The 27,729-nt window shown below is 43.7% G+C and overlaps 1 protein-coding gene across 2 annotated transcripts in view; it reads right to left on the bottom strand.

Moving 5' to 3' along the window:
- Positions 1–25,749, bottom strand: part of LOC129859392 (collectin-12-like) — a 64,828-nt gene extending 39,079 nt beyond the window's left edge. Inside the window, exons 1-2 of one of the 2 annotated variants that reach the window (XM_055929128.1) lie at positions 25,197–25,749; positions 21,446–21,496 (exon numbers count right to left, since the gene is read on the bottom strand). In XM_055929128.1, coding sequence (XP_055785103.1) covers positions 21,446–21,496; positions 25,197–25,203 — 58 coding nt within the window. In that variant the 5' untranslated portion in view covers positions 25,204–25,749. Of the gene's footprint in view, positions 1–21,445; positions 21,507–25,196 lie in introns of those variants that run through there. The other variant, XM_055929127.1, reaches the window with a different exon arrangement.
- Positions 25,750–27,729: the final 1,980 nt, after the last annotated feature.

The raw sequence follows: 27,729 nt of genomic DNA, 5'->3' as shown, positions 1-27,729 counted from the left end.
TACAGGTTATGGGAAATAGATAATAAAACACTATAGAAAATACTACAGTATACTACAGTCCGCAAAAACACTACAGTAAATACTATAGTACTCAGATATAGAGTATTCAGTCACTGTAGAGATGTCCTCACAGCTGAGCCAATTAGAGAAGATTTCCTGCTTCTGGAAGTCTCCCAAATGGCACCCTATTCCCTTTATAGTGCTCTACTTTCGACCAGGGGCTGAGCCTGGTCAAAAGTAGTGTATTATATAGTGAATAAGGTGCTATTTGAGACACAGGCAGAGGCATGCATTCCAATGGGACCCCATGTTCTGTTACGTTACTGTACTCCCTCACTATGGTGTTGGTCGTGGTTTGGTTTCATTGTTTCTGGTCAATCTGGAAGAAGCCACTCTCTGATTTGGGGGTTTTAGGTTAGGTTGTAATAAGTAACTCTGCCATTCAGAGAAATAATAACTTTTACAGAACATTATGTTAAGATGGTTTGCATAGTGAAACTAAAAACCAGTGTGGACTGTATTCTCAAGTGGTTCACGTCGTTCTTAGTAAAATGTCTCTTCATTACAGGCAGTACACAAAGCAGAGAGAAGTTGTGTGTCAGTCCCAAAGTTAAAGTAAGGAAGGGAGATTCCCTCAATGGAATGTTAGTGGTATTAAACTGTTACTAAAGAGGCAAAAAAACTGTCCATTTGAAGGCCAGCTTTCAGTTGGACAAAAACTACAAGTGAAAGATTTTTTAAAAAAGAAGTGAGATTAGGATAACTTCTGTGAGTTGAAAGCAGGAGCACAATTCCACACGGACACATTTGAATGAGAGAAAATCACATGGACGATGATATTTAACCAAAATATATGTTTTCCTTCCAAAATCTTAGAAACGTCCAACATCAACAGATCAACATGCAAAAGAAAACAGGCGCAGCCACGAAAGCCATGAGCTGCATTCTGAGGGCTGTAACAATAGAAGCCATCTCCTGTCTGCGTTGGTGCATCGTGGGTGATGGAGTTTGATGGAGTTCTCTCTGGGTGGCCTACCACAGCTGTGGCTGGATGCGGGGGAGTGGCCTGTCAGTCGCCATGACAGTGAGCCATCGGCTGCAGCTAGTTGGACTGGAAGGGACACACGCCAGACTAGAGAGTGGCACGCTCTCCGCCGGAAAACCTTGGTTTAGCCTATTAGAGACGAGGGATCCAGTGCAGACATCTGACTGTCAGACATCTGGGCTTGCGATTCATGCCAAGTAAATACCACTTACTGGAACACACGCTAATCAACAACAGACAAAATTGTGTTCAAATTAGATAACTTACTATGGAGTAGTCTGGTAGTTTAGTATTCATGAGGACAAGTTGAAGGATGAGCTGAAGAGAACACTCCTCACTCTAAACTCTCTGAACAAATATTTTCAGTGATAAAAACAATGTCCAAGCCTTATGTATACAGGTCAGGGCACTGACCTTTTAGGATAACATTTTTGGAAAAATAAGTAACAGAAGTGACCTCACAAGTCTGTGAAGTTGAGAGCTCAACAAGGAGAGTTCAACAAGGCCTCTGTTTGCAGCGAACATGTTGCCAGAGTAACAATTTCAGTTGAACGACTTTAATGAACATTCCAAAATGTTACGGTGAAACATCAAACAGCTACTTTTTGTAACGATTACTGTGGCTTTTTAGAGAGTATTCAAACTGAAAACGACTTGGCTATTCCTACTAAATATAGAACGTTTACATGGCCACTTGATTGTATTTAGCGGCAGTTTAGACACTCACATTCGCCACACACTATCTTCTCAGACTGTTAGCTAACGTTAGCGAACGGTCGCAGCTAACACAAAACAAATGGAATATGTTAGCTTTTCTTTTGTCAACATTATTATTTTACCTTTATTTAACTAGGCAAGTCAGTTAAGAACACATTCTTATTTACAATGACGGCCTAACAGCTAACGTTAACAAACAATTTCCCTTGTTGAATGCACCTCTGTTCTACGTGCATAAGTGGTATTTTTCAGCCAATGACAGAGCTGACGAGGCCTGACCGGATGTTGAGAGATCTGACTAAGATGAGGACACAATACTATAAAATAAGTGATTTTGGAAAAACGTTAAAAACAAGTTAAAAAAAACTCACGTTAAAAAAAAGTTGACTCGTGCCAACTGTCATTCTGAAAATTGTGTTTCCTCGTGTCATTGTCGTAAACCCACCCCTTTGCATTTGCAGTGGTGGGATATGCAGAGCAAGCAAAAACAGGTATACTGGGTTTAGAAAAAGAAAATATAACTGCAAATTCTCTCCGTCTCAGTCTTGGCCACGTCTGAGAATGTGATAGTCATTATGGGTTTGACTGGGATTTGGACCAGAATATACATCATCTTCTCCACTTCAGCTGTTTTTCTAAACCAGGAAGCGGTAGGTTGATCTTGGCATCTGGCTGAGTCAATTTCTTTCTTTCATTAATGGTTCAAACTTCCCAAAACAGATTTAGGATTTGTATTGGTAGTTTCTACTAAACCAGTAGAAATTAGAATCCCCAAATTCATCATCGCGCACGCACGCACGCACACGCACACACACACACACACACACACACACACACACGCACACGCACACACACACACAGCATTACATAATTTTAAAGACAGAGTATGTAGGCTTCCAGTATAGTAGGCAGGTCTCACGTACAAAGGACTGCCCGCTTGCCAAGTGTAATAGGCTTCTATACTGAACAAAAACATGCAACAATTACACAGATTTTACTGAGTCACAGTTCATATAAGGAAATCAGCCAACTGAAATTAATTCATTAGGACCTAATCTATGGATTTCACCTGACTGGGAATACAGATATGCATCTGTTGGTCAGAGATACCTTAAAAAGTTAGGGGTGTGGATCAGAAAACCAGTCAGTATCTGGTGTGACCCCCATTTGCCTCACGCAACGCGACACATCTCCTTCGCATAGAGTTGATCGGGTTGTTGATTGTGGCCTGTGGAATGTTGTCCCACTCCTCTTCAACGGCTGTGCGAAGTTGCTGGATATTGGCGAGAACACGCTGTCGTACACATCAATCCAGAGCATCCCAAACATGCTCAATGGGTGACATGTCTGGTGAGTATGCAGGCCATGGAAGAACTTGGACATTTTCAGCTTCCAGGAATTGTGTACAGATCCTTGCGACATGGGGCCGTGCATTATCATGCTGAAACATGAGGTGATGGTGGCGGATAAATGGCCCTACAATGGGCCTCAGGATCTCATCACAGTATCTCTGTGCATTCAAATTGCCATCGATAAAATGCAATTGTGTTCATTGTCCATAGCTTATGCCTGCCCATACCATAATCCCACCACCACCATGGGGTACTCTGTTCACAACATTGAGATCAGCAAACCGCTCGCCCACACAATGCCATCCATGTGGTCTGCGGTTGTGAGGCCGGTTGGACGTACTGCCAAATTCTCTAAAATGACGTTGGAGGCGGCTTATGGTAGAGAAATTACCATTACATTCTCTGGCAACAGCTCTGGTGGACATTCCTGCAGTCAGCATGCCAATTGCACGCTGCCTCAAAACTTGAGACATCTGTGGCATTGTGTTGTGTGACACAACTGCACATTTTAGAGTGGCCTTTTATTGTCCCTGGGATCTTTCATTTCAGCTCATGAAACACTTTACATGTTGCCTTTATATTTTTGTTGAGTGTACTTGCTATTTTAAAATACATTTTGGGAGATACAGATCCCCTGCGTGGAAAACCTCTAAAATGGTTCTCATAAGGAGGCAATATTGAACCTAATTCAAAAAGAAGAAAATCGATGTACATGGGTCAGTCCAAGGACACGATGGGGATATTATGGTGTGTGTGTGTGTTCTTGCATTTGTGTGTGTGTGTTTGTGTGCGTGCATTCATGCATGTGTGCATGTGCCTGTGTCTCGCTGTGTGTGTGTGTGTGTGTGTGTGTGTGTGTGTGTGTGTGTGTGTGTGTGTGTGTGTGTGTGTGTGTGTGTGTGTGTGTGTGTGTGTGTGTGTGTGTGTGTGTGTGTGTGTGTGTGTGTGTGCGTGTGTGCGTGTGTAGGGGGAAGCTGCATTTCCTCACAGACAGGTGAGCCAGAGTCACTGACACTCTGGATTACCAAATTCAATTTAAATCAGGTTTAAGCATCAGCTTAATGTGTTACTCTGGCAAAAAAATTCACTGTTCACCCTAAATTCCAAATCTTCACTTTGACGCCTCAATTAACACCACCTACTCCTTAATTCTGCTGAAGGAGCAAAAGATAAGCTTATTCTAATGCTTTTGGTGGCCATTTTGGTTGTACAGGAGACAAAGGGTGCCAAATCTATGAAAACCTTTCAACCTTGTTTTTGCCAAAATTCATCGTCTCTGGACACAAGAAATCTGTTTTTCTACTCACTGTTGTCTTCTACCTACAATATTTTGATCGCTGTTTTGGTATGAAGGCTCTGTCCCAAGTGGCACACTACTCCGTGTGTAGTGCACGACTTTGAACAGGGCACATAGGGCTGTGGTCAAAAGTAGTGCACTCTATAGGGAATAGGGAACCCGTTCAGATGCAGCCTCTGATTTGGTGATGAGCCCATGGGTGGAGGTCTCTCTGGAAAGAAAAGATTAATGTCCTTTATGATATTAGGCCATTTTTCACTTGGCACTCTTGCCTGGTTTCCGATCGTCATGGGAGATTCCAAATCGATAGGAGTAAGTTATGACTGTCTGGAGAGCGTGTCTGTCTGAGGGAGAACGTGAATGCATGAGAAAAGAAAGCCAAAGTATGTCATGAAAGATAATAAAAAAGATGATAAAAATATTAAAAACAAGGGTCGCTTTAACGCTATTTAGCCATTGAAGGAAAATAGCCAGCACATCACTGTCCATATCAATGTAGCTACACATCATAGCTTAGAATTAGACATGTAAGAACTGTGTATAGGAGTTGCAACATGTGAATGGACAAATGATCTGCAGGTCATGCTTCATATCAACATATCAGCTGAATCTCCCCGAGTAGGGAAGAACACTCACTCCTTCACACACACACACACACACACGCACGCACGCACGCACGCACGCACGCACGCACAGCACACGCACAGCACACGCGCGCGCGCACACACACACACACACACACACACACACACACACACACACACACACACACACACACACACACACACACACACACACACACACACAGTGTAACTAGATATTGGACATTCTTATCTCCCCACAAAGAGCTCCCTTTTCCCTTCCTGCTCCTGTCTTTCATCAGCCCTGTTTTCCTTCAACTTGTCTTCACTCTTCATTTTCACTCCCTTCCTCTCTCTCGAGTTGAGCCCCCCACTCCCTCTCAACACCTCTTGTTCTTCTTGCTCATACTCCCCATCAATGTTATCTCTCTCCCCATCCCTCTGTCATTCCCCCCATGCTTCTTTCTCTCTCCCATCCCTCTGTCTCTCTACGGGTGTAGGATTCTCCTTTACCAGAGCAGGTACGTCCTTGTATACATCCTGACTGTGGCTCCATGAGGGCCTCAGCCTCAGCTTCTTACTCGTATTGGTTTATTCTCCGGACAGAGAAAGGAATACGTAAGACAACCTCAAATATTTTGCACTGAGCCGGAGATGTAGAATTAAGAACTTGTCCTGTTCTCTTTAACGACTGGTTGTACATTTTATGCTTCGGTCTTTCAGCTAGAGATTTATGGTTTTCCACCCCCCTCCGCTAACTAAACATCCACTCTGTTTCTCTTTCTCTCTCCTTCCTTCTCTCTTTCTTACTCATTCTTCATCCACTGGCTCTCTCTCCTCTTTCTCTTTTTTCTCTCTCTCCTTCTTTCTTCTGTTCTCTCATACTCTTCTCCCTCTCTTTTCTCTCTGGCCTGCAGGAAGGTTTTGCAAGGTTGAGCCTCAGGTTTGTAGCCGTGTCCCTGGGTGACTTCCATAAGTACTTTCCCTTCCCATCTCTCCCTGCTTTCACTGCTGTTCACCAGGAGGTGCACAGGTGGATGACCGTACGTACGCAGTCACGTGGTCACCCGGTCCGGTCAGGTTAAGTGTGTAGTTTTGGCCCCTCAGGTCAATCCTGTGTCTTAGTTCCGGTTTGGAGCGAGCGGTCGCATTTGCATTTGCATTCGCTCTGCAGGTAGTATAACTTTTCATTACATTTCATTATAGTACAACGGTTTAATTTGTCCAACCTTAGCAATTTCTTCTTAACTAGCTACATAGCCGTCTGTGTATCAAAGATAATTGCGTAATTATCGTATTTCGTCGTCTATCGTATCTGCCCAGCAGCTAGCAAACGTCCACCGTCTACCGAATAGTAGTATAACTTTTCATTACATTTCATTATAGTACAACGGTCTGATTTTCATTACAGTACAACGGTTTGATTTGTTTGATCTTAGCTAGCTACATAGCCGTCTTTGTATCAAACATAATTGCGTAGTTATTGAGGTTCGCTAGCCAGCTATTTTCGCCCTAACGTAACGCAACGTAGCCAACACTGCTAGCTAGCCAGCTTGCCACCGAATAGCAGCATTGTAGAAACGAGTGCATTACAACGGAACGACTTGATTAGTGTAGTGTTAGCTGGCTACACAGTTGTCTTTGCTATCTTTGATTTGTTTGATCTTAGCTAGCTACTTAGCTGGCTACATAGCCGTCTTTGTATCAAAGATAATTGTGTAGTTATCGAGGTTCGCTGAGGTTCGCTAGCCAGGTATTCTCGTCCTAACGTAACGTAAGGTAGTCAACCCTGCTAGCTAGCCATCTAGCCACCGATTAGCAGCACTGTAGAAACGATTACATTACAACGGAACGACTTGATTTGTGTAGTGTTAGCTAGCTACATAGTTTTCTTTGCTAGCTTTGTATCTAAGATAATTGTGTAGCTTTGAGTAATTATCGGTTAGCTAGCCAGCTATTTTCGCCTGCCGCGCTGCCGTCCTCCTACCTAGCCAACACTGCTAGCTAACACTGCTAGCTAGCCAACTTCTACCGAATAGCAGCACTGTAGAAACTTACATTACAACGGAACGACTTGATTAGCGTAGTGTTAGCTAGTTGTCTTTGCTGTCCTGGTATCCATGATAATTGTGTAGTTTAGAGAAATTTAGAGAAATTGTCGAGGTCACCTAGCCAGCTTCACTTTCAACAACGCAGCTACTGCTAGCCAGGCTACTTCACCAGCCAGCAGTACTATATCATTTTAGTCAATAAGATCTTTTATTTTATTTATTTTTTGCAACGTAAGCTTAACTTTCTGAACATTCGAGACGTCTAGCCCACTTGTCATTCTAATCTCCTTTGCTTTAGCGTAGCCTCTTCTGTAGCCTGTCAACTATGTGTCTGTCTATCCCTGTTCTCTCCTCTCTGCACAGACCATACAAACGCTTCACACCGCGTGGCCGCGCCCACCCTAACCTGGTGGTCCCAGCCCACCCTAACCTGGTGGTCCCAGCCCGCACGACCCACGTGGAGTTCCAGGTCTCCGGTAGCCTCTGGAACTGCCGATCCGCGGCCAACAAGGCAGAGCTCATCTCAGCCTATGCGTCCCTCCAGTCCCTCGACTTCTTGGCACTGACGGAAACATGGCTCACCACAGATAACACTGCTACTCCTACTGCTCTCTCTTCGTCTGCCCACGTGTTCTCGCACACCCCGAGAGCTTCTGGTCAGCGGGGTGGTGGCACCGGGATCCTCATCTCTCCCAAGTGGTCATTCTCTCTTTCTCCCCTTACCCATCTGTCTATCGCCTCCTTTGAATTCCATGCTGTCACAGTTACCAGCCCTTTCAAGCTTAACATCCTTATCATTTATCGCCCTCCAGGTTCCCTTGGAGAGTTCATCAATGAGCTTGATGCCTTGATAAGCTCCTTTCCTGAGGACGGCTCACCTCTCACAGTTCTGGGTGACTTTAACCTCCCCATGTCTACCTTTGACTCATTCCTCTCTGCCTCCTTCTCTCCACTCCTCTCCTCTTTTGACCTCACCCTCTCACCTTCCCCCCCTACTCACAAGGCAGGCAATACGCTTGACCTCATCTTTACTAGATGCTGTTCTTCCACTAACCTCATTGCAACTCCCCTCCAAGTCACCGACCACTACCTTGTATCCTTTTCCCTCTCGCTCTCATCCAACACTTCCCACACTGCCCCTACTCGGATGGTATCGCGCCGTCCCAACCTTCGCTCTCTCTCCCCCGCTACTCTCTCCTCTTCCATCCTATCATCTCTTCCCTCTGCCCAAACCTTCTCCAACCTATCTCCTGATTCTGCCTCCTCAACCCTCCTCTCCTCCCTTTCTGCATCCTTTGACTCTCTATGTCCCCTATCCTGCAGGCCGGCTCGGTCCTCCCCTCCCGCTCCGTGGCTCGACGACTCATTGCGAGCTCACAGAACAGGGCTCCGGGCAGCCGAGCGGAAATGGAGGAAAACTCGCCTCCCTGCGGACCTGGCATCCTTTCACTCCCTCCTCTCTACATTTTCCTCTTCTGTCTCTGCTGCTAAAGCCACTTTCTACCACTCTAAATTCCAAGCATCTGCCTCTAACCCTAGGAAGCTCTTTGCCACCTTCTCCTCCCTCCTGAATCCTCCTCCCCCTCCCCCCCCCCCTCCTCCCTCTCTGATGACGACTTCGTCAACCATTTTGAAAAGAAGGTCGACGACATCCGATCCTCGTTTGCTAAGTCAAACGACACCGCTGGTTCTGCTCACACTGCCCTACCCTGTGCTTTGACCTCTTTCTCCCCTCTCTCTCCAGATGAAATCTCGCGTCTTGTGACGGCCGGCCGCCCAACAACCTGCCCGCTTGACCCTATCCCCTCCTCTCTTCTCCAGACCATTTCCGGAGACCTTCTCCCTTACCTCACCTCGCTCATCAACTCATCCCTGACCGCTGGCTACGTCCCTTCCGTCTTCAAGAGAGCGAGAGTTGCACCCCTTCTGAAAAGACCTACACTCGATCCCTCCGATGTCAACAACTACAGACCAGTATCCCTTCTTTCTTTTCTCTCCAAAACTCTTGAACGTGCCGTCCTTGGCCAGCTCTCCTGCTATCTCTCTCAGAATGACCTTCTTGATCCAAATCAGTCAGGTTTCAAGACTAGTCACTCAACTGAGACTGCTCTTCTCTGTATCACGGAGGCGCTCCGCACTGCTAAAGCTAACTCTCTCTCCTCTGCTCTCATCCTTCTAGACCTATCGGCTGCCTTCGATACTGTGAACCATCAGATCCTCCTCTCCACCCTCTCCGAGTTGGGCATCTCCGGCGCGGCCCACGCTTGGATTGCGTCCTACCTCACAGGTCGCTCCTACCAGGTGGCGTGGCGAGAATCTGTCTCCTCACCACGCGCTCTCACCACTGGTGTCCCCCAGGGCTCTGTTCTAGGCCCTCTCCTATTCTCGCTATACACCAAGTCACTTGGCTCTGTCATAACCTCACATGGTCTCTCCTATCATTGCTATGCAGACGACACACAATTGATCTTCTCCTTTCCCCCTTCTGATGACCAGGTGGCGAATCGCATCTCTGCATGTCTGGCAGACATATCAGTGTGGATGACGGATCACCACCTCAAGCTGAACCTCGGCAAGACGGAGCTGCTCTTCCTCCCGGGGAAGGACTGCCCGTTCCATGATCTCGCCATCACGGTTGACAACTCCATTGTGTCCTCCTCCCAGAGCGCTAAGAACCTTGGCGTGATCCTGGACAACACCCTGTCGTTCTCAACTAACATCAAGGCGGTGGCCCGTTCCTGTAGGTTCATGCTCTACAACATCCGCAGAGTACGACCCTGCCTCACACAGGAAGCGGCGCAGGTCCTAATCCAGGCACTTGTCATCTCCCGTCTGGATTACTGCAACTCGCTGTTGGCTGGGCTCCCTGCCTGTGCCATCAAACCCCTACAACTCATCCAGAACGCCGCAGCCCGTCTGGTGTTCAACCTTCCCAAGTTCTCTCACGTCACCCCGCTCCTCCGCTCTCTCCACTGGCTTCCAGTTGAAGCTCGCATCCGCTACAAGACCATGGTGCTTGCCTACGGAGCTGTGAGGGGAACGGCACCTCAGTACCTTCAGGCTCTGATCAGGCCCTACACCCAAACAAGGGCACTGCGTTCATCCACCTCTGGCCTGCTCGCCTCCCTACCACTGAGGAAGTACAGTTCCCGCTCAGCCCAGTCAAAACTGTTCGCTGCTCTGGCACCCCAATGGTGGAACAAACTCCCTCACGACGCCAGGACAGCGGAGTCAATCACCACCTTCCGGAGACACCTGAAACCCCACCTCTTCAAGGAATACCTAGGATAGGATAAAGCAATCCTTCTGCCCCCCCCCCCCTTAAAAGATTTAGATGCACTATTGTAAAGTGGCTGTTCCACTGGATGTCATTAGGTGAATGCACCAATTTGTAAGTCGCTCTGGATAAGAGCGTCTGCTAAATGACTTAAATGTTAAATGTTAGTTTTCTGGTTTCAGAGACTCAGAGTCTGACTATGCAAAATGTATGTATTGTGAAGCGGTTGGTTTAAAACGTCTTTTAAGATGTGTGTAATTACTAGTAGGGTTTGACCACGAGCGAGCCAATCGAAACATTGGCCTGGCTCTCTTTCATCTCTTTCGCTCTGTTGGTTCTCGCTATGTCAAAGAGTTATCCTCATCATTTTTTAAACTTCATTGTGGAAGAGTATTGCCCCCCCCCCCCCCCCCCCCCACGCTGCTGCTACTCTCTGTTATTATCTATGCATAGCCACTTTAATAACTCTACCTACATTTCCTCAACACCGGTCGCCCCGCACATTGACACCGGTACCCCCTGTACATAGTCCTGCTACTGTTATTTACTGCTGCTCTTTAATTAATAAGGGCTTGTAAGTAAGCATTTCACTGCTGTTGTATTCGGCGCATGATTTGATTTGATTTGACATTCACTGAGAATTTAAAATATCTTCTCGTAGGAAAAGTGTCAACGAGGGCATGGCCATGGAATATTTTACTTATGCAATGAGCGTAAATGTAATTAAGCCATCTCCAAACTGTTTGAACACAACCAAAGGACAATTAAAATGTATCACGGGCGAAAAGCATGCACATTAAAAGAGAGGGAAAAACAGAGACGAAGAGAGAATAAACACGTTGAAAGAGTAACAACCCAAGAGTCTGGGGGACTCCCTCTGCCCCCTATGGCACAAATGAACCCCTTTTTATTTATTTACTTAACTAGGCAAGTCAGTTAAGAACAAATTCTTATTTTCAATGACGGCTTAGGAACAGTGGGTTACCTGCCTTGTTCAGAGTCCAACGCTCTAACCACTAGGCTACGCTGCCGCCCCCTTGAAGACAGAGGGCGTGGTAAGCACATTTATGGTATTCCTTCAACAATAAAAGGTCATCAAAACCAACCATAGGCTTTTAACAGAGAGAGCAATATGGGGACAGGGGAGTTATACTGCAACGCCACAACTTCTGATGTGAAAAGGGCTTTAGAAATACGTTTGATCGATCGGTTGAACTTCAGTAAGGGAAGAAAACCACATAAAAGTGCATCCCACTCCTTCATAGTGCTGCCTAACACTGCGTAGCACCGGCAGATTGAAGACGCAGCTTAATTCCTTGTGATCAATGGGAAGGATTCAGTGACACGCTACGCCTCATTCAACGTCAACGTCATCTGACATTGACTAACTCCTTTTCACACTTCACCAAGCGTGGGGCAGGGACACTCGGGAGACGAGATGGTGAGGATAGGAAGTCAAAGAAGGGGTGAGGCTGGGTAGGGGAGGGTTGTGTGCGGTGCGTCCCATTGGAGTGAAACCACCAGTACGGCTGGTGTACTGCTGCTGCTGACACAGCTGGGCCCGGGCACTGACTCCAGCACCGCCGCCACACCGCTCTCCTGGAATGTACCAGGCCGTGCCGGCTGGGAGTGAAACCATAACAAGTGCAGGAAACTGATCAGCACACTCTGGACTTCACGCCGTCCGCAGGACACCTGGCGCGGACTCCAGAAACCCAGATGTGTGTGAGAAGAAGAAGTCTTCATCCCAAATGGCACCCTATTTCCTTCACGGTGCACTAGGGAATAGGGTGTCATTTGGGACTCGTTTAAAGAGAAACCCTCAAACCTAGACCTCAGACCTCAAGCCCCAGGAGTCCACCCACCGGGACAGCTGCTTACAGCAATTACTTATCTACGTGTTCTTCTCTGGCTGTTCCCAGCCTTTACTCTCCTGTACCTGGAAACTCACACATGAAAGCCCACCAATAAAAAGTCATACTGAGCTCACTCATCCACATCAGTAGCTGGCAGCAGAAGATCTGAAGGTATTGATGCCCAGGTTGGTGATTGAAGGCCAAGAAGGCCCATGACAAATCCTCCTTTATCCACAGATTTAAAAGGAGATGTGGGGGTTCGGCCAAAAAGCTAATGGCCTTCCTATGTCAACCACCCACAGAAAAAAAAATATGTCCGAAACCTTGAGGACTAGGGAGGTAATTTTGAGCTGGCTTCAATTTGGCAGAGGAGAGACGGATGGGAATACCATATGAATTCACTCGGCCCATGTGTGTGTGTGAGAGGGAGAAGTGGAAAATACAGACGGCAAAAGAAGAAACAGTAAAAAGAAGATCTGTTGAATATGTATCTTTGCATAAACCCAAGGTCATATCCGCTCAGCTTCTTCGAACACAGAAAAAAGAGAAAGAGAGTTCAATGGTTATCTGGGTGACTCCGCACATATGCCAGTACTTGTGTCAAGACTCCACCAAAAGCACATATACACATTTCAACATGTGGTCACAAAATGTTAGCGGGACATGTGTGTTGATATTACACCTTCTAGCTTTTAATATGACGATCCCAAGGTCTTTGTGCTGGAAAGAATGCCTGAGGTAAGCTTGAGTTCACTCTCCTCGCTCTCACTCTGAAATTCAGCCATCTTGTCCTGAGAGAGTTTGGATACGCTGGAAAAAAGGTCGAAAAAGGTGGTTGGCTCAATGCTCTGCGAATACCTGCCTTACGGATCAGCCTGCATTTCATGAGAACACTGGGACTACTATTGCTAGCCGTAGTCCCAAAATGACTGGAATTCCCCAAAAGAGGTTAAACGGAAGGACATACTCGAGGAGGAAGTCTGATAAACAACTTGAGACAGACAAGGTAAACAAAAGGGACAGAAAAACTTTCACAATCATCCCTTTCACTTTCAGTGAGACATCGTATTGTAAAATCACCCCCTCCCAGACTATACCATTTTGAGGACAATGTCCCTAGTATAACACCAGGACAACACCAGTACCACAGTGGAATAGGTATTTTTTGGGGCCAGGGTATATTACACTATATATACAAAAGTAAGTGGACACCCCTTCAAATTAGTGGATTTGGCTATTTCAGCTACGCCCGTGGCTGACAGGTGTATAAAATCGAGCACACAGCCATTGCATCTCCATAGACAAACATTGGCAGTAGAATGGCCTTTCTGAAGAGTTCAGTGACTTTCAACGTGGCACCGTCATAGGATGTCACCTTTGTAAAGTGGAAACATCTAGGAGCAACAATGGCTCAGCCGTGAAGTGGTAGGCCACACAAGCTTACAGAACGGGACCGCCAAGTGCGGAACTACATAGCGGGTAAAAATGCAACAGTCACTACCAAGTTCCAAACTGCCTCTGGAAGCAACGTCAGCACAAGAACTGTTCGTCAGAAGATTAATTAAATGGGTTTCCATGGCTGAGTAGCCGCACACAAGCCTAAGATCACCATGCGCAATGCCAAGCATCGGTTGGAGTGGTGTAAAGCTTGCCGCCATTGGATTCTGGAGCAGTGGAAATTAGTTCTCTGGAGTGATGAATCACACTTCACCATCTGGCAGTCCGACGGACAAATCTGTGTTTGGTGGATGCCAGGAGAGCACTACCTGCCCGAATGCATAGTGCCAACTGTACTGTACTGTATGTTGGTGGAGGAGGAATAATGGTCTGGGGCTGTTTTTCATGGTTCGGGCTAGGCCCCTTAGTTCCAGGGAAGGGAAATCTTAACACTACAGCATACAAATACATTCTAGACGATCCTGTGCTTCCAACTTTGTGGCAACAGTTTGGGGAAGGCTCTTTCCTGTTTCTGCATGAAAATGCCCCGTGCACAAAGCTAGGTCCATACAGAAATGGTTCGTCGAGATCGGTGTGGAAGAACTTGACTGGCCTGCACAGAGCCCTGACCTCAACCCCATCGACCATCTTTAGGGTGAATTGGAACGCCAACTGCGAGCCAGGCCTAATCGCCCAACATCAGTGCCCGACCTCACTAATGCTCTTGTGGCTGAAAGGAAGCAAGTCCTCACAGCAATGAGTGTAAAGCCTTCCCAAAAGAGTGGAGGCTGGTATTGCAGCAAAGGGTGGACCAACTCCATATTAAATCCGATGAGTTTGGAATGAAACGTTCGACGAGCACATACATTTGGTCATGTAGTGTATTTCTTGGCCTCATAGTTGGAATCACCAAAGTCTATGTCTTTAGGCCAAACTCCGGGGTAAAGTCGTACAAGGTCGGTTGAGAGTCTCCCCTAAGCAGTTTAGAAGACACCCCTCTCCATTGAACCTGATGGAGAGGGGTACACACCGGTTACATGTAGCAGTGAACAACCCTATGAAAACACATTACGCTTCAGGGGTTTAATACTCAAGCTAGGCATAGAGAAAAAGAAATGGTTCATTTACACTATAGTTTAAAAGTTACAAGCACTGCACTTAATGATCATCATGCAAATAGTTATTTTGTACAATAACAGCTCCAGAGTGAGGAGACGTGCCTATAAGATCATGGTAGGCCTGGCCAACAGCTGCCATTGCCTGCGTCCCAAATAGAAACCCTATTCCCTGTATAGTGCACTACTTTTAGCATAGTCCTCCCAGGGCCAAGAGCAGAATCCCCTCCCTGGTTGGGTTGCACAGAGTTCAGCAGCTCCTCTCCTCAGCCTGGCTCTTCTCTGCTCCTACGAGGCCTTACACATGTCCAGAGTTCATTTACATAAATGTAAAAGCGAAACTGGCCTTTGCTATTTGGCCTCGTTCCCTAAGAGCTCTCGTCTAGTCCGGATGCGTCCAAATTGGCACCCTTTAAACTTCCATAGGGCTCTGGTCAAGAGTAGTGCACGACATAGGGAATAGGGTGCCATTTTGGACACATCCAATGAGTGGAGGGCTGGCGTCTCGTGATGCAGCGCGCTCACACAAACACAAATAGGATGCTTCCTCTCAGGTGACACTTTGATGAGAGAGATTGTGTTTTAGCACAGTTTTGAGTTCGTCTCCACTGGTGCCGAGGTAAACATGGGGATCATTCCTCCCTTCATCACTCCATGCTCCCCGATGGACCTGAGTCACACTATGTGTGGATGACTAATTCTGGACTGAAGCAACATTCTCCAGACTCTTTGGATCAACAGAACAATGGCGGAGTACACTCTCTCTCTCTCCGTCTCTCAATTCAATTCAATTCAAGGGGCTTTATTAGCATTGTAAACATATGTTTACATTGCCAAAGCAAGTGAAATAGATAATAAACTAAAAGTGAAATAAACAATAAAACATTAACAGTAAACATTACACTCACAAAAGTTCCAAAAGAATAAAGACATTTCAAATGTCATACTATGTCTATATACAGTGTTGTAACGATGTGCAACTAGTTAAAGTAAAAAAGGGAAAATAAATAAACAGAAATATGGGTTGTATTTACAATGGTGTTTGTTCTTCACTGGTTGCCCTTTTCTTGTGGCAACAGGTCACAAATCTTGCTGCTGTGATGGCACACTGTGTCACGCCCTGATCTGTTTCACCTGTTCCTGTTCCTTTATCCCTGTGTTTCCTGTCTCTCGGTGCCAGTTTGTCTTGTATGTTAGTCAAGTCAACTGGTGTGTTTTTTCCGTTCTCCTTTTGCTAGTCTTCCCGGTTTTGACCCCTGCCTGACGCTGGACTACTTTTCATCCTGCCTGCCCTTCGGTACCTTTTGGACTCTGAACTGGTTTTGACCCTTTTGGCTGTCCATGACCATTCTCTTGCCTTACCTATTGGATTAATACATATTGTAAGACTCCAGTCCAGCCTCCTGTGTCTGCATCTGGGTCTCGCCTTGTGTCATGATACACTGTGGCATTTCAACCAAGAGATAAAGGAATTTATCAAAATTGGATTCATTTTCAAATTCTTTGTGGATCTGTGTAATCTGAGGGAAATATGTTTCTCTAATATGGTCATAAATTTGGCAGGAGGTTAGGAAGTGTGGCCAGTGTGCACATAGCCTGTCTTATCTTGAGAGCCAGGTCTGCCTACGGCAGCCATTCTCAAAAGCAAGGCTATGCTCACTAAGTCTGTACGTAGTCAAAGCTTTCCTAAAGTTTGGGTCAGTCACAGTGGTCAGGTATTCTGCCACTGTGTGCTCTCTTAAGGGCCATATAGCATTCTCGTTTGCTCTGTTTTTATGTTTAATTCTTTCCAATGTGTAGTAATATTTTTGTTTTCTCATGATTTGGTTGGGTCTGATTGTGTTGCTGTCCAGGGGCTCTGTGGGGTCTGTTTGTTTGTGAACAGAGCCCTAGGACCAGTAGTGTAAAAATAATTTAAAGTACTACTTAAGTAGTTTTTTGGGGTATCTGTACTTTTCTTTACTATTTATATATTTGACAACTTTTACTTTAACTTCACTACATTCCTAAAGAAAATTATGTACTTTATACTCCATACATTTTCTCTGACACCCAAAAGTACTCATTACATTTTGAATGGCTAGCAGGACAGGACAATTGTCAAATTCATGCACTTATCAAGAAAGCATCCCTGGTTGACTAACATGCATCGTTTAAAAATTATGTCTGAATGTTGGAGTGCCCCTGGCTATCGTTAAAAAATTTTTAAACTTGAAATGTGGCCATCTGATTTGCTTATTATAGAGAATTTTAAATGATTTATACTTTTGCTTTCAATAATTAAGTATCTTTTTGCAATTACATTTACTTTTGATACTTAAGTATATTTAAAAGCAAATACTTTTAGACATTTACTCAAGTAGCATTTTACTGGGTGACTTTCACTTTTACTTGAGTAATTTTCTATTAAAGTATCTTTACTTTTACTCTATGACAACTGGGTCATTTTTCCATCACTGCCCAGGACCAGCTTGCATAGGGGACTCTTCTCCAGGTTCATCTCTCTGTAGGTGATGGCTTTGTTATGGAAGGTTTGGGAATCGCTTCCTTTTAAGTGGTTGTAGAATTTAACGGCTCTTTTCTATATTTTGATCATTAGTGGGTATCGGCATAATTCTGCTGCAATCATTATTTGGTGTTTTATGATGCCCACTGAGGATATTTTTGCAGAATTCTGCATGCGATCTCAATTTGGTGTTTGTCCCATTTTGTGAATACTTGGTTGGTGAGAGGACCCCAGACCTCACAACCATAAAGGGTAATGGCTTCTATAATCGATTCAAGTATTTTTAGCCAGATCCTATTGGTATGTAGAGTTTTATGTTCCTTTTGATGGCAAAGAAGGCCCTTCTTGCCTTGTCTCTCAGATCATTCAGAGCTTTGTGGAAGTTACCTGTGGAGCTGATGTTTAGGCCGAGGTATGTATTGTTTTTGTGTGCTCTAGGGCAACAGTGTCTAGATGAAATGTGTATTTGTGGTCCTGGCAACTGGACTTTTTTTGGGACACCATTATTTTTGTCTTACTGAGATTTAATGTCAGGGTCCAGGTCTGACGGAATCTGAGCAGAAGATATAGGTGCTGCTGTAGGCCCTCCTTGGTTGGGGACAGAAGCACCAAATCGTCAGCAAACATTTGACTTCAGAATCTATTAGGGTGAGGCTGGGTGCTGCAGACTTTTCAAGTGCCCTTGCCAATGTGTTGATATACAGTTGAAGTCGGAAGTTTACATACACTTAGGTTGAAGTCATTAAAACTTGTTTTTCAACCACTCCACAAATTTCTTGTTAACAAACTATGGTTTTGGCAAGTCGGTTAGGACATCTACTTTGTGCTTGACACAAGTAATTTTTCCAACAATTGTTTACAGACAGATTATTTCACTTATAATTCACTGTATCACAATTCCAATGGGTCAGAAGTTTACATACACTAAGTTTACTGTGGCCTTAAACAGCTTGGAAAATTCCAGAAAATTATGTCATGACTTTAGAAGCTTCTGATAGGCTAATTGACATAATTTGAGTCAATTGGAGGTGTACCTGTGGATGTATTTCAAGGCCTACCTTCAAACTCAGTGCCTCTTTGCTTGACATCATGGGAAATCAAAAGAAATCAGCCAAGACCTCAGAAAAGAAATTGCAGACCTCCACAAGTCTGGTTCATCCTTGGGAGCAATTTCCAAATGCCTGAAGGTACCACGTTCATCTGTACAAACAATTGTACGCAAGTATAAACACCATGGGACCACACAGGTGTCATACCGCTCAGGAAGAAGACGCGCTCTGTCTCCTAGAGATTAACGTACTTTGGTGCGAAAAGTGCAAATCAATCCCAGAACAACAGCAAAGGAACTTGTGAAGATGCTGGAGGAAACAAGTACAAAAGTATCTATATCCACAGTAAAATTAGCCCTATATAGACATAACCTGAAAGGCCGCTCAGCAAGGAAGGAGCCACTGCTCCATAACCTCCATAAAAAAGCCAGACTACGGTTTGCAACTGCACATGGGGACATAGATCGTACTATTTGGAGAAATGTCCTCTGGTCTGATGAAACAAAAATATAACTGTTTGGCCATAATGACCATCGTTATGTTTGGAGGAAAAAGGGGGAGCTTGCAAGCTGAAGAACACCATCTCAACCGTGAAGAACGGGGGTGGCAGCATCATGTTGTGGGGGTGCTTTGCTGCAGGAGGGACTGGTGCACTTTACAAAATAGATGGCATCATGAGGCAGGACAATTATGTGGATATATTGAAGCAATATATATATTGAAGCAACATCTCAAGACATCAGTCAGGAAGTTAAAGCTTGGTTGCATATGGGTCTTCCAAATGGACAATGACCCCAAGCATACTTCCAAAGTTGTGGCAAAATGGCTTAAGGACAACAAAGTCAAGGTATTGGAGTGGCCATCACAACGCCCTGACCTCAGCCTAGAACTGAAAAAGCGTGTGCGAGCAAGGAGGCCTACTAACCTGACTCAGTTACACCAGCTCTGTCAGGAGGAATGGGCCAAAATTCACCCAACTTATTGTGGGAAGCTTGTGGAAGGCTACCCGAAACGTTTGACCCAAGTTAAACAATTTAATGGCAATGCTACCAAATACTAATTGAGTGTATGTAAACTTCTGACCCACTGGGAATGTGATGAAAGAAATTAAAGCTGAAATAAATAATTCTCTCTACTATTATTCTGACATTTCACATTCTTAAAATAACGTGGTGATCCTAACTGACCTAAAACAGGGAATTTTAACTCAGATTAAATGTCAGGAATTGTGAATAACTGAGTTTAAATGTATTTGGCTAAGACGTATGTAAACTTCCAACTTCAACGGTATATGTTGAGGAATGTGGGGCTTAAGAGGCAACCTTGTCTCACACCATGGTCCTGTGGAAATAAATGTGTGTTTTTTGCCAATTTTAACCGCACACTTGTAGTTTCTGTACATGAATTTTATAATGTCGTATGTTTTTCCCCCAACACCCCTTTCCATCAACTTGTATAGCAGACTCTCATGCCAAATTTTATTTCTGAAATCAACAAAGCATGAGAAGACTTTGCCTTTGTTTTGGTTTGTTTGTTTGTCAGTTAGGGTGTGCAGGGTGAATATGGTAATTTGGTAAAAAGCCAATTTGACATTTGCTCAGTACATTGTTTTCACTGAGGAAATGTACAAGTCTGCTGTTAATGATAATGCAGAGGATTTTCCCATGGTTGCTGTTGACGCATATCAAACGGTAGTTACTGGAGTCAAATATGTCTCCACTTTTGTGCATTGGGGTTATCAGTCCTTGGTTCTGAATATTGGGAATGATGCCAGAGCTGAGGATGATGTTAAAGAGCTTAAGTATAGCCAATTGGAATTTGTGGTCTGTATATTTGATCATTTCATGTAGGATACCACAGGCTTTTTGGGTTGGAGGGTTTGTATTTTGTCCTGTAGTTCATTCAATGTAATTGGAGAATACAGTGGGTTCTAGTAGTCTTTAAAAGCTGATTCTAAGATTTGCAATTGATCATGTATATGTATGTTTTTGTTTTTTGTTCTTTGTTATAGAGCCAAAAAGATTAGAGAAGTGGTTAATCCACACATCTTTGTTTTGGATAGATAACTCTTCATGTTGTTGTTTGTTTAGTGTGTTCCAATTTTCCCAGAAGTGGTTAAATTCTATGGACTCTTCAATTACATTGAGCTGATTTCTGACGTGCTGTTCCTTCTTTTGCCGTACTGTATTTCTGTATTGTTTTAGTGATTCACAATAGTGAAGGTGTAGACTCAGGTTTTCTGGGTATCTATGTTTGTGGTTAGAATGGTTTCTCAGTTTCTTTTTTAGATTTTTCATTCTTCATCAAACCATTTGTCATTTATTTCATTTTCTTAGGTTGTCTACTTGCATTTTTTTTACTTGATAGGGAAGCTGAAAGGTCAAATATACTGTTTACACTTTCTAACGCCAAGTTTACATATTCACTAATAGAGTGAAATGTTTTGTCCAGGAAGTCATCTAAAAGGGATTGAATTTGTTTTTGGTAGATTTCTACACTACATTCCTTCCATCTATAGCATTTCTTAATATTGTGCAGTTCCTTCGGCCTCGATGCCTCATGATTGAGGATTGTTCTGTTCAGTTAGACTGTGATTTTGCTGTGATCTCTCTCTCTCTCTCTCTCTCTCTCTCTCTCTCGCCCTCTCCCTCTCCCTCTCCCCCTCCCTCTCCCTCTCTCCCTCCCTCTCAGGATGGGTGTTTCTGTCTCCCTCTTCTCTCTTTTACTCTGTATGTATGTTTGAGAGTGTGAGTGTGCACGGTGTGTGTATGTCTATCTATGAGTGTATGTGTGTTTATGAAGTTGTGACATCCTGACCCAAGCAAGCTGTGATTGCTGCTTTTGGACCAGTGGCGGGGTTGGATCGCACACGTTGTCAGCCAGAATGAGCTGTTGTGTTTAACCCTGCAGGGTCCAGACAGGAACGCACCACTGACACCCTGACCCAAAGGCAGCGGGGAGACAGACTGCCTTGTGTCTATCCCTATTCCCTATATGATGCATTACTTTTCACCCATAGCCCTATGGGTAGTGCACTTCATAGGGAATAAGATGCCATGTGAGACGCATGCAAAGTATCACTCGATGGTGATAAGGGAGATTGCTATTTCTCTCAGTAGGGGATGGGAGTAAAGACAGTAAGGAGAGTTGTGCTCTACTCACCGAACCTCTTGTATCCAAAAGACTGTACTTCCTCCTCGTCTGCAAAATCGTCTGTGGGCATGACAACAGAGACATATGTGTTACCATGAGGTCTGAGAGAAAAATCACACACGGCAACAAATGAACCGTGTAGCCTATACTCCATTGGTTCCAGAACAAAAACTCCATATAGATCAAGAATATGGTACAGTCACATCACACACTGAAATGAACTGCGTGGGGTGATAACAGTGTCACTACATTTACCACAATGGAAATACGTTGGTTTTACTTTTTTTGTGTCACCCTCAATGATTTTAAATGCATTGTGATGTGGTTGTATTGTGTTTTAAATGATCAACTAAATATAATCTCTCTATAAACCTTCATATGCACTGTATTACTGCATCCCAAATGGCACCCTACTTACTATATAGGGTCCTATACTACTATAGTATATGGGCCCTGGTCAAAAGTAGTGCACTAAATGGGGACATTTGACACTCTGAATATATCAACTCGCCAGAGGAATGAGTACCCCACCCCACCTCAGCAAAGGTCAGGACAGAATGTTCTCGCCATAACTGTTCTGTTACCATGGTTCTCTCTGGTTGAGAGACCTTGTAATATAATCAAGCATTTTCAGCCTCAACTATCACAACAGAAATGGCCAGATCCTGGAGGGACTGTTATATGTACACACTTTAGCACTCCGTGTTTCACAGTGAATCCAGTGTATGTGATAAAAGTTAAACGGACACAGAATATCTATAATATGATACTTCCGACATGTCTGAAGAATTACGCAGCACCAGGGAAGTGTCCACTACTTTTAACCAGGGCTTACATGGCTCTAGTCAAATGTAGTGCACTATAAAGGGAATAGGGTGCCATTTGAGACGTAACCCAGGTAACCAAATGGATGCAGGACACCAACAGGCATTTGCTGCAGCCCAGGATACTACACAAATGCCTTTCTCTCTGCGGCGGATATATAGGCCTTACTCAGCACATAGCTTTATCGTCATGGTATGTTATAGAGGCTATAACTCCCCATCAAATGCCTCGTTCTATGTGGAAAGGAGACAGGACTCGGGCCTATAAAAGCCACAAGCTGTGGTTTCTCTGGGTTGTTGACTTTAAACCCTAATTACACTTTGCCACACTACACTGCCCTCCACCACACTAGAAGCCAGCGCAGGGAGGCTGCAGAAAGATAAGAACATCACTGATAATGGCTAGCAGATGTAAGAGAGGGAGAGATGCAGTTTTGACTCGGGGCAGTGTGGGAGGGAGGGGAGAAGGAGGTTGAGGATGGTGGTAGTACACTGCATAGAGAATAGGGTGCCATTTGGGATGCAACCTGTGTGACAGAGTGGTCCAAAATGGACATATGAGATGTTCTACACTGTAAGACATTTCCTGTACTTTTTTACAATAAATTACTGGCAGCAGAGTAGCTAGTAGGTTACTGTAAATGTACAGTAAATTACTGGCAGCACAGAGGCCAGTAAATTACTGTAGATTTACATGACCTTTACTGAAACGCAAATTTACAGCATATTACTGGACCACCTGACTACAGCAACATACTGTATTTCTCGAATTTACAATGATTTACTGGAAGCACAGTGGTTAGTAAACTGTTGCAGATTTACAGCCCAGGCAGCTAGTGCCAACGATAGGCAGTATTTCTGTTACATGTATTTGATATAGGTATTTCCATATTTACAATACCTATTTTGTCATTTGTATTTCACTGGCCTGATCTACAATGTATGTATTTTGTAACAGTTTAATAAGAATACATGTATTTTGTATTGTCTAATACAAAAATAAACTTGCAAGGTGCTCGCTTAAGTACAACAACATTTTCGGTCATGGTAACATCATCTTTTAACTTGCCATGATTGTGATATGTTCTTGTTGATCTTCCTTAGTTCAATGCACTGACTGTAAGTCACTCTGGATAAGAGTGTGTGCTAAATGACGTTGATGAAATACAAAACCTATCACAGTAATAGCAAGTAAAAAGATACTGAGAATGTTGTTGTAGTTAAGGATACATTGGTCTTCAAGGTATTTTGAATTTGTATTAAGGTAACTTTTGATGTATCTTTGCCCATCTCTGGCTAGTGCAAAGCACGTTACTGTAATATTCACAGTAACTTGCCACCAATGTCCTGTAAGTTACTGTAATATCCGAGCAACGATACAGTATAATACTTTAAAATGTGCCTACTATACTATAAGAAAGTAAATGCTACTGTAATCGTAATATTGGTATTTTACTGTAATTACATGGGACTGGTGCAAACAGGTTGGCTGCTAGGCATTTGTACAGTACAGAATATTTATGAATATTTGTTGTTTTATATCGCTTGCAAAGACTTCCAAACTGGCTGTGATTACAGCGCCAATCAGACCAAAAGGACTTGGCAAAAAACTCAACCAGTAAAGGTTTAAGACTTGCTGCCACTCTGATCTGTCCCCTTTACACATTGAATGATTAGGGAACTTCGACCACATATCAGTTCAATTGCTAAAGCATTCTCACTAACGGATGCGCCAAATACAGTATAGCCACTTACAAGTCACGCCTAAAAAATACGTTGAGCTTGCGAGTCTTTCCAGTCCCACAACAATTTTTTTTATATTCACCATAATTTAAAGAATGCCGCAATAAATATACAACAACATAGCAATACAGTACTTTATGGTTAAAGCTGCAATATGTAACTTTCTGGGTGACCTGACTGAATTCAAATAGAAATGTGAGTTATAGATATGTAATTTGCATTAAAAGCAATAAGAAGTGGTAGATCTGTTCTATGTGCACTATTTCTTTGCTTCCCGTTCTTAAATGACTTTCGGTTTAGTACCCCAGCTTCAAACAGCTGAAAATACAATATCTTTGGTTATTGAAAATATATTCCACAGCGGTTTAGATGGTACAATGATTCTCCACACTATACCTGTTTTGTCACATAAATTGAAATTAACCAAACTAGTCAAATTTTAGCAACCAGGAAATGGCAGAGCAATTTTTGCATATGGCACAAATTGAGCCCCCATAATGCATTGCTCTTTACAGTACTGTACTGTAATATAGAATTACAGTAGGTCTATGTACATCTTTTGCTGGAAACTTACAGCAATTGTTACAGTGATATTGTTCCCTGATCACTTTTGAATTTGAGAGACACATCTATCTGAGTAGACCATCTATGGTGTTAAGTTTTATTTCGCACAGGTAAGATAACAAAACAGTGTTTCGCAGGGGAGTTAACATAACTATAACATAACTATATAATGGAATACATCGATAAATAAAAAGAAAATGACAAATCCATGTAAAACACAAAAAATAATCAAATACGCAAATACACTTCCATGCGTAAAATATGGTTCAAATTTCACTTTAACAATGTTACTGCAGCCCAGACCAAAAATATCACTGCTATCATACATGTAGGGCATATCACCAAGTACCAAATGATCAAACAAAGACAGCCACTCTCTCGTTTTCCAACTATAGAGAATGATGCGACTGGCGGAGAAAGGCCAAGTCATTTCACAACGCAGCTGAACGCCACACCACGGGCACTTAATCTCATCCAGATGTGCAACACAGCCCAACACACGAATAAGCACGCACGCTCACATATACAGAAAACCGTGAATTCATCGAAATCATAGATTAGCTACGACTTCAAAATGTCTCAAAACTCAATTTTAAGATGAACGTAACTGTGCATAACACATACTGTACCTTTCATGGCGTTATATAAATATGTTAGGAGTGTAGAAGAGATGAGAGTCTCTATGTCACTTTTAGCGCATCTCAAAGTTCCGTCCAACCGGGCAGATTTGAATCAGTTGCTTGGAGAACAGAAAACTAAACGTGTACACAAAAAGTTCAGCTCCCCCAACTGCAAAATGTAATGATTGCGCACGAACCGCTCCGTTAGGCTATTTGTTCATCCCGAACCTCCCGTTAGAATGTCATTGTTCCGTTATTTGCATACATAGTTGAATAAAATGTGTAGCGTGCGTGGGAGAGAAAGTTACAAGTTCACGTATTCGTAATATTTTGTGTAGCTCTGTAAAAATGCACCCGTGGCTATAGTGTTAGGTTGTTGATGTCTTCTTTCCAGTACGCTGCGCCTGCCACAATCACAAACCCACAAAAATGTCAAAGCCAAAGGAAGTCCCGCGTCTGGAGCCCCGTTCTAGCAGCAAACCACGTGTGTTCTACATCTGTCCGATTCCCCCCCACTCCTCGCACTCCTTAAAGGGGAAAAGGTGAGGATGCCTTTCAGCGCGAACTCTGAGACCCTTGTGGAGCTGCTAGCAGGAGATGAGATTAGATTACTGGCTTGATGGCAATCGCGTCCTCTGGGTGAAAAATGTGGTACTCATTAAAGACCATTTCAAAGGGGTTGCGGAGGGGGCTCAACCAACATCACTGGACCAGACTGGGACATTAGACAGTGCACTGCATTTTTGGGTGCATTCTTCCTCACTTCAAGTAGTATTTATATGATATTAGACAAAACAGTTGGAATGTTCAAAATCCATCCATCCACTCTTTTATAAAGTTGTATGTTTCCACTACCACCAATAACTATTATCACCCTTGAGAGAAGTTACTACTATCACAGCTGGGAATGTTGCTAGGAATGCCAGACCATTTTATTCAGCCTAATGGGAACCTGAACACAGACCTTACCCTCTTTGGTTTGTGGCCCCTGAAATGTCATTGCCCTGCAGATGCAGTTCACTGATCAAATACACAGGGTCTTCTCAGGCTAATTAGGACATCAAGGCAATTAGTATCTTTTATCTTATCTTAAAGCCACATGTTTTACTGAGTGTCAATGGGATACTAGTACACACAGCGTTTCGGGTTTTGTCTAAAACGCCCCAAAGTAAGATGGAGTCAACGACGTTTGGCGCTTCAGTCCACATTGAACAAAGGATTAACTGTGTATGTGTGTGCGTGTGCTTATGTGTGTGTGTGTGTGTGTGTGTGTGTGTGTGTGTGGGGGGGGGGGGGGGGGGGTTTGTTGCGGGTGCATGCGTGCATGTGTTTTGCAGCACACTTCCTTGGTGTTCGCACTCAAGCTGATCCTCTGGCACGCGTTCAGTCACAATCTGATTCTACAAACAGATCGATTTCAGGGAAAAACTGAAAATCCTCCAAGCTTTAAAGAGCAGCCAGCAGATCACCTCGTAAAGCTTCCGGTGCATTCCAAATGGCACCATATCCTGTTTGACAAGGGCCCATAGCGCATTATATAGGGAATATGGTGCCATTTGGGACTCAATCTTCTTATTTGTGGATAAGAGCCCATAACCAAGCCTAACCCAGGCTCAGTGTTAAGGGCTTGGGTTATGACACAGTCCAGAGGGTATCGGTTTCCAGACCAGTCTGAAATAATTTGAGGGGGTCAACCAGTGTTTTCCATAGGGCTGCAAAACTGTTTTTTATTCTTTTTTATTTTACTGTTGGCCATAATTGGAGCAGCAGGTTGGTATTAGGGCCCAGGTAGAGATCAGGGCTTGCTGATAGAAAGCAGTTGAGTGGCAGGTAGTCTATATACCAGACTCCTGCTGGGCCTCATTTAGAGGTTGGGACCTCATTTGCTGTGTCAGGGCTCTTTGCAGTACAGAGGGTTCATATTAACCAGGCTAGAAATACAGTGCCTTCAGAAAGTATTCACACCCCTTGACTTTTTCCACATTTTGTTGTCTTACAGCCTGAATTTAAAATCTATTCAAATTTGATTTTGTGTCACTGGCCTACACACAATATCCCATAATGTCAAAGTGGAAGTATGTTTTTCGAAATGTTTCAGAAATTAATTGAAATTGAAAAACTTAAATGTCTTGAGTCAATAAGTATTCAACCCCTTTGTTATGGCAAGCCCTTATAAGTTCAGGAGTAAAAATGTGCTTAAGAAGTCACATAAAAAGTTGCATGGACTCTGTCTACAATGATGTTTACATGATTTTGAATGACTACCTCATCTATGTACCCCACACATACAATTATCTGTAAGGTCCCTCAGTTCAGCAGTGAATTTAAAAAACAGATTCAACCACAAAGACCAGGGAGGTTTTCAAATGCCTCGCAAAGAAGGGCACCTATTGGTAGATTGGTAAAAAAAATGCAGACATTGAATATCCCTTTGAGCATGGTGAAGTTATTAATTACACGTTGGATGGTGTATCAATACACCCAGTCACTACAAAGATACAATAATAATATTCCAAAATATGCATCCTGTTTGCTATTTGGC

Source organism: Salvelinus fontinalis, chromosome 7 (genome assembly GCF_029448725.1).
Source record: "Salvelinus fontinalis isolate EN_2023a chromosome 7, ASM2944872v1, whole genome shotgun sequence".
NCBI classification, from domain to species: Eukaryota; Metazoa; Chordata; class Actinopteri; order Salmoniformes; family Salmonidae; genus Salvelinus; species Salvelinus fontinalis.
The sequence above is the reverse complement of the archived record's forward strand: the minus strand, read 5'-3'. Positions and strand labels throughout refer to the sequence as shown.